The following is an 11,886-nucleotide window of genomic DNA, read 5'->3' on the forward strand; positions in this document are numbered from 1 at the left end:
TTCTTTTTTTTTTTTTTATTGTTTAATTTTGGTTGTGCTGGGTCTTTGTTGCTGCACTGGCTTTTTGCTAGTTGTGGCAAGTAGAGGCTCCTCTGTAGTTGCGGTGCATGGGCTTCTCATTGCAGTGGCTTCTCTTGTTGCAGAGCGTGTTCTCTAAGGCATGAGGGCTTCTGTAGTTGCAGCTCCCCGGCTCTAGAGCACAGGCTCAGAAGCTGCGGCACTCACACTAAGTTGCCACGCAGCATGTGGGATCTTCCTGGACCAGGGACTGATCCCGGGTCTCCTGCATTGGCAAGTGGATTCTTATCCATTGGACCAGCAGAGAAGCCCCAAAGTTTACGTTCTGTGTGTTGCACACTCTGTGGGTTTGACTAGAGGAATAATAACATGTATCAGTACAACATCATGCATAGTTCTTTCACAGCCATAAAAATCCTAGTCTACTCATCTTCCCTTCACCACACCCTGGGTAACCACTGGTCTTTTTCATTGTCTTCATAGTTTGCCCTTTCCAGAATATCGTATAATTGGGATCATACGATACATAGCCTTTTCAGATCAGCTTCTTTCACATGGTAACATGCATTTAAGGTATCTCCACGTGTCTTCATGGCTTGAGAGCTCGTTTATTTTTTTTAATTTTATTTTAAAAAGCAGATAGCATAATTTTGTTTGTTTATTTTTAAAAAGTTTGGACTTATCTGGTGATCCAGTGGTTAAGACTCCACCCTTCCAGTGCAGGGAATACCAGTTCGATCCTTAGTTTAGGAAGTTCTGCATTCCTTGGGGTGTGGTCAAAAATTAATTCAAATTTTTTTATTGGAGTCTAATTGATTTACAGTGTTGTGTTAGTTTCAGGTGTACAGCAAAGTGAATCAGCTGTACACACGTGTACTCTTTTTTAGGTTCTTTTCCCATATAGGCCATTACAGAGCACTGAGTAGAGGAGAGCTTGTTTCTTCTTAGCACTGCATGCTGTCCCACTTCATGTACCAGAGTTTATTTATTTTGAAAATTATTTTATTTATTTATCTATCTTTGGCCATGCTGGATTGGGTCTTTGTTACTGTGTGTAGGCTTTCTCTGGTTGTGGAGAGCAGGGCCTCCTCTCTGGTTGTGGTGTGGGCTTCTCATTGCTGTGGCTTCTCATGTTGCGGATCACAGGCTCTAGGACCCATGGGCTTCAGTACTTGCAACGCATGGGCTCAGTAATCAGGCTTTAAATCAGGGGCTCAGTAGCTATGGCACATGGGCTTCTTGTCCCCTTCGGTATGTGGGATCTTCCCAGACCAGAACTTGAACCAGTGTCCCCTGCACTGGCAGGCAGATTCTTTACCACTGGACCATCAGGAAAGGCCTACCACAGTTTAGTTATCCAGTCACCCGCTGAGGGCCTCTCAATTGCTTCCACATTTTGGCAATTATGAATACACCCGTGTTTTTAGACACTGCGTGTTTTTTTTTGTTTTTTTGTTTTTGTATCTGCAACTTTTTAGCATTTGTAGAATTGGGGGCTGGGATGTCAGTCCAAATGAGAATCCCTGTTCTTATTCCAGGAGCCAGTTACTGGGATTAGAAGAGTAAAGTGCTGCCAGAGAAGGCAGCTTGGCTTCTAGGCATGGGACTCTGAACGGCTTCTTGGCAGTCATGCGTCCCTTCTCCACCCCGCCCTTTCTCAGCAGGTGCTCCAGGGCCGCCCTCTTTGGAGACTCTGAGCACTCCTCTGCCTTTGGATTCCATTGTTTGTCTCGCTACACAAGTTAACGGCGGGGTAGGAGGACTTGAGAACCTCCCCTGTTTTGTCTTTCTCCTTCCAGCTCTCCTGATAATGAAGCAGATGCTCCCTCCGGGCTCCTTGGGCAGCCAGAAAGGGAGCCAGTTCCCCTTCCTCCTTCCCAGGTGAGCCTGCTCTGTAGCCTCACATAGGCACAGAAGATGCTGGGGAGCTGGTCTGTGTCCAGCAGCAGCAGCTGCTGGTGGGAGTGTGCACTGGGGCTGGAAGGCACAGACTGCAAGACAGAAACCGGTTTGGGGATTTTCGCGCTTGATTTCCAAGACCTCATTCCTCCTTTATCTTTACTGCTGTTTTGTTCTTGTTGTTATCTGCTTCACAGAACTCAGTGGGGAAGTTTGTCCCCCAGTTTGCAAAACCCAGGAAGACAGTGACGAGACAAGCAGAGAGGAGGGAAGAGGGCCTCAGGATGGGGGTGTTCAGCTCGGTAAGGTCCTACCATCAGCCAGGCTGAGCTCTGTAGGTGTACCACCTCTTGGCCCCACCTCAGCAGCCAAGTTCAACCTTGGTTTCCTTTGACAATGACTAGGCTTCCCAGGTGGCTCAGTGGTAAAGAACCTGCCTGCCAGTGCAGGAGATGCAGGAGACACGTGTTTGATTCCTGGGTCAGGAAGATCTCCTGGAGAAGGAAATGGCAACCCACTCCAGTATTCTTGCCTGGGAAATCCTACGGATGGAGGAGCCTGGCGGGCTACAGTCCATGGGGTCGCAAAGAATCAGACACGACTGAGCATGCACACAGCCCTGCACCTCTCCACAGCCCCACCACCACCATATTTAGCACTAAAGGCATCTGTGGACAGCAGGGGCTGTGTCAGCAGCCTGCAGGCCTGTGAGAGGCGCTCAGGGCAGCGTGCCTGCACTGAAACTGTGGAGGCCAGAGCTCTGTGCCCCAAATTGGGTGAAAGTAGCGAAACTCAGAAAGGCAGCCCGGGCATAGCACAGGGAGCTCACCTCAGGGTTCTGTGATGACCTAGAGGGCTGGGGTGGGGGACGAGGTAGGAGGGAAGGGATTTTATATATGTATATAGATAAAATTACAGCTGATTCACATTGTTGTATGGCAGAAACCAACACAATATTATAAAGTAATTATCCTCCAATTAAAAATGAATTAAGAAAGGCAGCCTGAATTTCTGTCCCTAAACCCCTTTGCCTCTCAGAAGCTTTTTCATGAGCCGAGGGGGCTTTTACAGCATGCTGTCTTGTCCTTACCCCTGTGAGCTCCAGGGGTCACGTTCGCTGTCTCTGGAACACACTCCCCTAAAAAGTGATTGGTAGGCGTTCCCAGCAGCTGTGTTTGTAATTTCCCCAGACCAGAAACACTCCACGTATCTTTCAGCGGGTGAATGGTTGAACAAATCGTGGTTCATTGACACCACAGAACACAATTTCAAAAAAAAGGAGCAAACTAGTGTGATACACATAACCACTTGGATGGATCTCCAGGGCATTAAGTAGACTCAGAGGAAGGTGTAAAAACCATATGGCCACAAGTGTCTGTTGATGGATGAATGAATTAAACAAAACATGGGTAACATCCATAAACAGAACAGATATTTGTGTATCCATGTTCACTGCAGTATTATTCACCTTGAACTCAGGTCTCCTGCGTTGGCAGGCAGATTCTCTACCGCTGAGCCACCAGGGAAACCCACCCAGGATCCACACAGATCCCTGTTTGGGGGCACTGTCAGCCTCGTGGCATCTGAGGCTTCATACAGGGGCAGTGATGGCTAGAAAAGTCTTCAGAGCAGTTGATTATTAAAGGCCCAAGGCTGAGTCTTTCTCTCTCTACAGGGAACACTGCCAGAACCCAGTGCACAGCAGACCAGGAGCCAGCCTCAGAAAGAGTCCCCAGGACTTGCCCTCCAGGAGGCCAGGGACCCAGGACACCAGACCCAGGCAGATGGCACCTGCACCGAGCCCAGTGGCCTAAGCCCCATGACCCCTGGGCCCAGTGATGCAGATCCTCAGCCCTCCTTCTCCACCAACGCCTCCCCAGAGTCGGGGACGGTGCCCTCGGCCTCAGAGAGAGCTGGCCAGGACTACCTGTCAGAGCCTGGGACCAATGTGCCCAAGAGTGGAAGCACGGAGGAGGGTTGGGCTCCAGGCAATCAGGGCCAGAAAGGGCCCCTGCCAGGCAGTGACTCTGGAGAGATGGGGCCAGAGCGAGGAGCCCCCCAGCAGGGAGGTGCCCAAGGACTAGCAGGTGCTGACCAACTTGAGGGGCTCCGGGAAGAAGGAGGTAGCCTCCTGGGCCCAGAGCCCCCATCTGCAGCCCTGGGCCCTCCTCTCCCCCTGCAAACCCTTGGCAGGGAAGCAGAATGGAGCTGGAGCGGCCCTCGGTGCCCACCACTTGGGGCCATTGTTATCGCAGATGTGAACACAGACCCCGCTGAGCCAGAACACAGGGCTCTGAGGGTGGCTGGGCCAGACGGGGAGGTCAGCACCAGGGTGCCCGCCTCTCCCAGTGGGAAGGCTCCCGACGCAGGCTGCAGCGGGGCACTGCTCAGCAGCACACCTCTCACTGGGGTGACCAGTGGAGGCAGAGGGGAGGCACAGTGGGAAGACGAGCCCCCTGGTGACATCCTGGGGTGCTTTGCAGCCTCCCTGCCTCTGCCTCATGAGACCCAAGAACCCACACTAGGAGCTGGGGATCCCAGCCCTTCAGCCTTAGAAACGGGCCCAGATGTTGGTCAGACCCAGGTGCCAGGCCCGGATCAGGAAGGGTTGGGAGGTGTGCGCTCGCAGCCTGGGCTGTCACAACCTGCAGCTGAAAAGGCAGCTGAGCTAGGGAGCCCGAGCCGCAAACAAGACCTCCAGGGGCTCGGTTTGTCCCTCAGAGCCTCTGCTATACTGATGTACCAAGAAGCAGTGGGCGGCCCTCCCCAGGATGCTGGGGCAGGCCAGAACAGCCCAGACACCCCCACAGGCCCTGTAGGCCAGCCCTGGCGCCCCGCTGACTCTTCCAAGCAGGCCATCTGGGAGGGGTCACCAGCCTTGGAACTCGACTTCCTGCCAGACAGTGAAATACAGGATGCCCTGGAAGCCCCTGGCTTTGAAGCCCCACCGGAGCAGGTAAGAACTTCCCTGATTTACAGCCACATGCCCCAGGGCAGGCGCCAGACGGCCACGAGCCCTCCCAAAGCGTCCAATAGTTGGGGGAAAAGGGGCACGTGGTGACCTGTTTATACAGCAGATGAGTCCTGGGGTCTGAGTCACAGCTTCAGTGGGTGTGGAGCCAGTGATGTCCTGGGAAGGTTAACCTGCCTTTCTCTGAGGGGCCTGTCCGTCTGGGAGCTGAGGAGCCCCAGGGCGTGATACACACATGTTTTGTCGGCCCAGGCAGCGCCCCCGGTGTACCTGCGTCCTGCACACCTCAGTGCCCGGCTCTGCATGGAGATTCCTTGGGTGTCTAGAGGGCGCCAGACCACAAGGGGCTACCTGAAGAAGCGAGGGACCTCAGAACTGGGCCCATGGGAGGGGACCTCACCCCACTGCTGGGAAGAACCTCTGTCCATCTTTAGGGTCGCCTGATACCATTCTTTTTCAAATATACACATGGACTTTCGTTTGTCTGCTGGAGTTTTTGTTTGTTTTTCACTTACTGTGCTTTGCAGTTTGTTTTTTGTTTTTTATTTTACAAATTGAAGATTTGGGGCAACTCTGCTGTCAGATGATGGTTAGCATCTTTTTATTTATTTATATATTTTGCTGTGCTGGGTCTTCGCTGCTGTTGCGCGGCCTTTCTCTCGTTCTCAGTGAGTGGGGGCTACTCTTTCGCTGTTGCAGTGTGAGGGCTTCTCGCTGCAGTAACTTCTCTTGTTGCGGAGCATGGGCTCTAGGGCTTGAGGGCTTCAGTAGTTGTGGAGCAGGGCCTCAGCTGCCCCGGGGCATGTGGGGTCTTCCTGGACCAGGGATTGAACCCATGTCCCCTGCATTGGCAGGCAGATTCTTATCTACCAGGGAGGTCCTGTCTGCTGGCATTTGCAAGGGCTTCCCTTTGGGGATCTGCCCACCTGAGCCTCAGTGTTTTGTGGCCTCACACTCAGAGGTGGGCGGTTCTCTTTCCACACACGGGGTGCGGCTGAAAGGCTGAGGAAGGTGGGGCACCTGCCCGCCATGAGGCAGCCAGGAGGGAATCACAACCAGGTGGCCTGATTCTACGGCTGTGCCTCAACCGTTCTGACCTGGAACCAACACAGAGCCCATGTCACTTCACAAACGTGGCCTCCATCTTTGGCCATCCTTGTTTTAAAACTTTATTTTTGGGGTGTTTGAAAAAATTTTTTTTCAACTTTTATTAATTTATTCTTTATTTTGGTTGCTCTGGGTCTTTGTTGTGGCATGCGGGCTCTCTAGTTGGGGTGCTCAGGCTTAGTTGCAGCATGTGGGATCTTAGTTCCCCGACCAGGGATCGAACCTGGGCCCCCTGCATTGGAAGCGTGGAGTCTTATCCGCCAGACCACCAGGCAAGTCCCCTGTTTGAAAATGTTTTTGAGGTTTGAGAGCCTGCTCTGTGGCAGGAGTGAACAGATCTGGATGGCCTCTGCCCCCATGAGGTTTTCAGTAGCGCCATTCCATCTGCCTCTCCCAGAGTGAGCATTTTGTACCCTGTCATTTCTGCCCTTAAAAAGTCTCTTCCTAAGATACAGCCCCCAAACAAGCAAAGGACATCATCTGGTGCCCAGCTGGAGGAAGCCAGCTGTTCCAGCCGTGGAGGGAAACCATGTCTGGGTCGAGGAAATGTGGGTCTCAGGTGCTGCCTTCCCAAGGGATGGCCAGGGGTCGTTTGTGACACGGGCCTCCCTGCCCTGGCTCCAATTCTTTGTACTGTGCATCGCACGTTGCTGTGATCACCAGACAATCAAGATTACAGAAGGCGAGTCACAGTGTGGCTAGATCGTAGCCTTTAAACACAGACGCCTGGGAGAGGTAGGCACTCAGGTTCTGGACAGAGCTGAAACGTTGTAATTAAAGCCCCAGCCCTTGAAAAATGCACACCCCTCTCTTGGAAAGAAGAGCTTGGTCATTCCCAGTCTCTGCCCTCTTGGGCCGTGGCTGAGGGAGAGGGCTGGGGAAGCAGCTGGAACCTTGGGCGTGTCTAGCAGGCCAAGGAGAGCCCTGCTGAATGTGCCGCCAGCGAGCACACTCAAATCACCACCGAGCCGGGAGCGCCAGGAACCCAGCAGCGCCCAGGGTGGACGGGCCCGCTGCAGGAGGCACTGCCCTGGCAGGGCCGCGGATGCCCAGGCACGCTCTGTTTTGATGCCGGGCCTTCCTGAACAAGTCTGGGCAACCCGAGCACAGCTTCCCGTGGGGAGGTTCCAGAAGGCAGGAACCCTCCCTGGCAGGAAGGCCCTGTGGGAACAGAGTGCCGGTGGGTGGCGTCTCGGCCTGCAACCTCAGCGTGCTCAGCTGTGAGCTCCACTGCTGAGGGGGGGCCCTGGGGACTCGCAGCAGTGACAGGCTGGCTGCACACCCAGCTGCCCTCTTATCGTGGCTCCCTGGGGACATGATGCTCACCCCAGGGCCAGTGGAGCCCCCTCTACTCGTAAGGAGGGCCTCATTTAAAACCCTGACTTCCACGTCCCTCTCATGGCCCCCGTGGGTGGCCTCCGAAGGGGGACGGTGCACTACTGTCCCTTCAGGACAAGCACTACCTTTGTCATGACAAACTCCTACACAGCCCTTGTAGGAGCCGTGGTCCCTGTTGGGAAGGAGAACATTTCTTATGACCAAACTTAAGTGAATCCATGGCATCGAGTTTTTTTTTTTAATTTGGCTGTGCTGGGTCTTAGTTGCACCATGCAGAATCTAGTTCCCTGATCAGGGATCGGACCCGGGACCCCCTGCATTGGGAGCGAAGAGTCTTAACCTCTGGACCACGAGGGAAGTCCCTGAATTGTATTTTAAGTCACAGAGTTGCCTCCGTGAGAGTCGGCTGTGTGCATGGGAGAAACCACTGCCTAGAACAGTCGTGCCAACCTTGGCACTGCTGGCGTTGGGGGCCTGGCCGCCATCCTGTACATGGAAGGGGGTTGAACAGCATCCCTGGCCTCCAGCCCCCACCCTCTGAACACGAGGAGCACCTTCTTGCAAAGGCGTGACAACCCAAAATGTTTGCAGACACTATGATGTGTCTTGGGGCTGGAGTCATCCGAGTGAAAGCTGCTGGGCTGCAGACAGTTCCTCATGTCCATTCCTTTGTATCCCGGGACCCTTGGCAGGTTGTGCTCAAACCCTTCACGGCATCCCCCACCCAGGACTTGTGTCTCCTCAGAAGAACAGACAGCCCTGGTCCAGCGGCTCCAAAGAGGCAAAGAGCCGTCACCTGCGCCGCTGAGCCACTGAGCCTGACATTTTCCATGAAAATTAAACCACCGTTGACCTTTAGAAATTTAAGCTTCTCAGGGTTATCTGGCTCTCTCTCCCCCGTTAATTATGAATGTTCCCTTCAAAATATATTTGCAAAATCTTTTCCTTGACATGAAACTCGGGGCTTATCTGGCCGACTCTGCCCCTCCATGCCAGCCGCCCGCCTCACCACAGTCAGCACCCCCGGGGTCCTCTCTGACCCCTCCTAGATACCGCAGGACAGGCCTGAGACCACACCAGGCCTCAGGGGTCAGGGACAGAGAATATGGGATGGAACCACCCGCCGGTGGCTCAGATCAGCTTGTCCGAAGACTGGGGCCCAGGAGAGGACCCCAGGGTCAGGCCTAGTATTGAGGAGGGAGGGCGAGAGCAGCCGGACTGGTGGCCTGCAGGTCTGGCTGTCACGGCATCTGTCCCCCACACCACTTTTCCTCCTCTGCAGGAGGAAAGCACGCCTCAGCCTTCCGAGTGTGGTGGAGGAGAAGCCAGACCCGCGTGGCTCCTCTCCTTCTCCCAGCCGGGTCACTCACATGTGTGCGCACTCTCCTTTTCCAGTTGTTTCCTGCAGGAGGCGAGCTGGACCCCTGCCAGCCTGGCACCGGCCCGTGTGCAGACAGAGGTCCCCGTGCTGAGGCCCAGCCGAGGTAGGCAGAGTGGGAGGCACCGTGGGACCTTGCCTTGGCCGGAGTCGTCCTCTTGTCTCTCGAAGGGGGAGCGTGGCTGCTTTCCTGGGGCTCCAGCCCCCACCTCTCCCCTACCCCTGCCTTTTGAGCTCCCACTTTGTGAATGAGGGTGATGGAGGTGACCCTGGCTCTCCCTCGAGGGGCCTCACTTTTCTCTGTCTAATAAGGTTGCTAAGCCCTGAATTTCTTACTTATGTGGCTGCGCGGGGTTGTAGTTGCAACGTGCTGGATCTAGTTCCCTGAGCAGGGATCAAATCCAGGCCCCCTGCACTGGGAGCACAGAGTCTTAACCATTGGGCCACTAGGGAAGTCCCCAAATTTTTTCATTTTCGCTTTTCGGCCATGCCACTTGGCATGGGATCCTAGTCCCCACCAGGGTTCGAAGCCAGGTCCCCTGCGTTGCAATGCAGTCTTAATCACTGGACCGCCAGGAAAGTTCCCACTCCCACTTGCAAACTTCCCATGCCCCCTGCTCCCTGGGAGTGGAGAACTCCCAGTCAGCACCCTGTACCCAAGCTGGCATCTCTCCCTAGGTCCCTTGGGATGGTGCCCCCAGCTCTGTGGTGGTTTGAATGCATGTTGTGCGTTTTATTGGAGAGACAGCCCAGAGCTTTCCTTGAATCTCCATGGAGGGAGTAAGGACCCGGTCAGAGCTCGGAGCCACTGGCCTGCGTGACCTCGGGGCCACCCCTGCTCTGGCACCCTCGGCCTTCCAGAGTCCCCAGTCTGTCCCGTCTTCTTTCCTGCTTGGTTCTGTTCCCCAAGGCAGCCACCTTCTCTCCCTCCTATAGGCACCGGGTGTGCTCCTCCAGCCCATGGAGGTGTGTGTTGGGAGGGTCCTCTCCCCCCACCCCAGAGCTTCCCTCTCCCAGTCCATCACCTCTGTTCATGTCCTTTCTCCCAGCCTTGCTGACCACCAGCACAGGGCGACAGTCCTCTCCTGTTACCTTGTACTTAAACTGCAGAGCGGTGGCCGATTGATTATTTATGGCCAAGTTTCTGTTTCTGTCTGGCAGGTGTGGAGGAGAGATGAGGTATGCAACCCTTGGCGGAATTTGTCTCCTTTCTCTTCCTCCTGCTCCTCCTCCTCAGGGAAGAGGGGGGCCTCCCACCCCCTGCCCTTGCACACATCTGTGTATAGTACCTGTGGTACCACATGTTGCTTCCCCTGACAGACACACACACCCGCTCCCTGCCTGGGGACCAGAGGCAGTTTAATCAACGTGGCCCCACTGTTGTTTTTTTTAACATTTATTTTTGTTGTGCTGGGTCCTTGTTGCTGCTCACAGATTTTCTCCAGTTGCAGAGAGCACGGGCTCCTCTTTGTTACAGTGCACAGGCTTCTCACTGTGGCGGCTTCTCTGACTGCAGAGCATAGGCTCTAAAGCATGGGCTTAGTGGCTCCGCAGCATGTCGAATCTTCCCAGACCAGGGATCAAACCCATGTCCCCTGCACTGGCAGGCAGACTCTTAGCCTCTGAACCACCAGAGAAGGCCCCTACTATTGCTTAAGCAAAAAGGAGGGAGATTCGTGTGTGAATCTCTGACGGCCTCAATGCAACCCCTCGTGGATGGCTGGAAGCCCCCAGGTGGGTCCTGGGGTCTGCTTCTATGGCCCTTGGCCAAGAGAGAAAAGGCAAGAAACTGAGGCCCAGGCTGACCAGTCATCTCAGGGTGACTAAAGCAGGGGGAGCAGAACCACAGTTCCTCTAGTGACAGCCCAGGAATCTGCTAAGCTGTATGACCCTCTGCTCCCTCCCCACAGGTTATACCTATTAGATACGGTGGTGCCCCACCTGTCTACCCCTTCTATAGGCACTGATGCCCTCCAATGCCAGGTCTTCCAGGACCTGCTCTGGGCACTGGGGAGAAACACAGCTTCTCCCTAGTTGGGTGGGAGCTTGCGGGGTGGTGGTGAGCAACAGACAAATTATTAGCTGGTCAGATGGCAGAGTGGTGGGGAGAAAAAGATAGCAGGGAAGGGGTTAAGATTTTAACCTGTGGTGGATGGGGAGGGAGAGGGAAGGTCCCCCTCCCAGCTTCTCCCTCCCCCACCCCCATGGAGGAGACATTCTGGAAAGAACATTTCAGAGCCCTAAGAAGTGCTACGGGAATGGCCAGGAATTCAGTGTGGCTGCAACAGGGGGAAGAGGGACAAGAGGGAGTGGGTGGGTCTGGAGGCACGGCGGATGGTGTAGGGCTGCAGGGAGAGATTTGGGCTGGGTTTCCATTTCCACAGCCCCCCCACCAAGTCACTTGAGGGGACAGGATATAAGGGCAGGAGGTGGGGGCCGAGGAGGGTGTGGCAACTGCCCCACAGGAGCCACCTGGTGGGGGAAGGGGCTAGATTCTGGGTGTATTTTCAGCGGTAGAGCCATGGGGCTGGCCATCAGGACCCTGCCTGGTGGGAGGGGGCGTCATGGCTGTCAAAGGTGTTCATCTCTGGAGAAATGGCTCAAGGCTCAGCAGAGCGCCCCCAGTGGAGGCTGGTGGGGCTCTCCAGTGAGCTCTCCTCCTGCCTCCTTTCCCGCCAGGACACGAGTGGGGATCAAGACTTGCGAGGCCGCCAGCATAGAGGACGCGACGGACACCGTGAGGGGCCTGGTCATGGAGCTCTCCAACCTGAAGTAAGGGCTGGGCTGGCACCGTGGACCCACAGTCCCTGGGACAGGCAGAGGGAATGGAGCCGGGGGTGGGTGATGGAGGCCCCAGTGTACCAGTGATCTGGGGGAGCCAGGCTGGGCCCAGCCCCCCCGTGAGGGGCCTCTGGGAAGCTTCTCCTTCACAGAGTTGTCAGGCTCTAAGGAGGGGCTAGAAGGGTCACAGCCTGCCTGCAGCAGGCTGATGCGGACTGTGCACACGCCTGTGCTTATGCGGGTGTGACCCGAGTACCCATGAGCGAGTGAGCTGATGTGAGCAGCCCAGTGTGCCCGAGTGTGAGGTGGGGCACAGCCCAGGCCTGTTTCCACCCAGCCGGCTGATTATGAGCACCCACCGGGACCTGGAGACCTTCAAGCGCCTCAACTACTA

At 55.2% G+C, this 11,886-nt stretch overlaps 1 protein-coding gene across 1 annotated transcript in view; it reads left to right on the top strand.

The window, feature by feature from the left end:
• LOC104999895 (chromosome unknown open reading frame, human C19orf57) overlaps positions 1–11,884 on the top strand; it is a gene marked incomplete at its 3' end in the record, with an annotated part of 20,327 nt that extends 8,443 nt beyond the window's left edge. Inside the window, exons 5-10 of the mRNA XM_010855522.1 lie at positions 1,818–1,899; positions 2,115–2,219; positions 3,593–4,873; positions 8,729–8,817; positions 11,391–11,483; positions 11,830–11,884. Of these exons, the coding sequence (XP_010853824.1) occupies positions 1,818–1,899; positions 2,115–2,219; positions 3,593–4,873; positions 8,729–8,817; positions 11,391–11,483; positions 11,830–11,884 (1,705 nt within the window). The remainder of the gene's footprint in view (positions 1–1,817; positions 1,900–2,114; positions 2,220–3,592; positions 4,874–8,728; positions 8,818–11,390; positions 11,484–11,829) is intronic.
• Positions 11,885–11,886: the final 2 nt, after the last annotated feature.

Source organism: Bison bison, unplaced genomic scaffold, assembly GCF_000754665.1.
Source record: "Bison bison bison isolate TAMUID 2011002044 unplaced genomic scaffold, Bison_UMD1.0 scf7180017864365, whole genome shotgun sequence".
In the NCBI taxonomy this organism is placed as follows: Eukaryota; Metazoa; Chordata; class Mammalia; order Artiodactyla; family Bovidae; genus Bison; species Bison bison.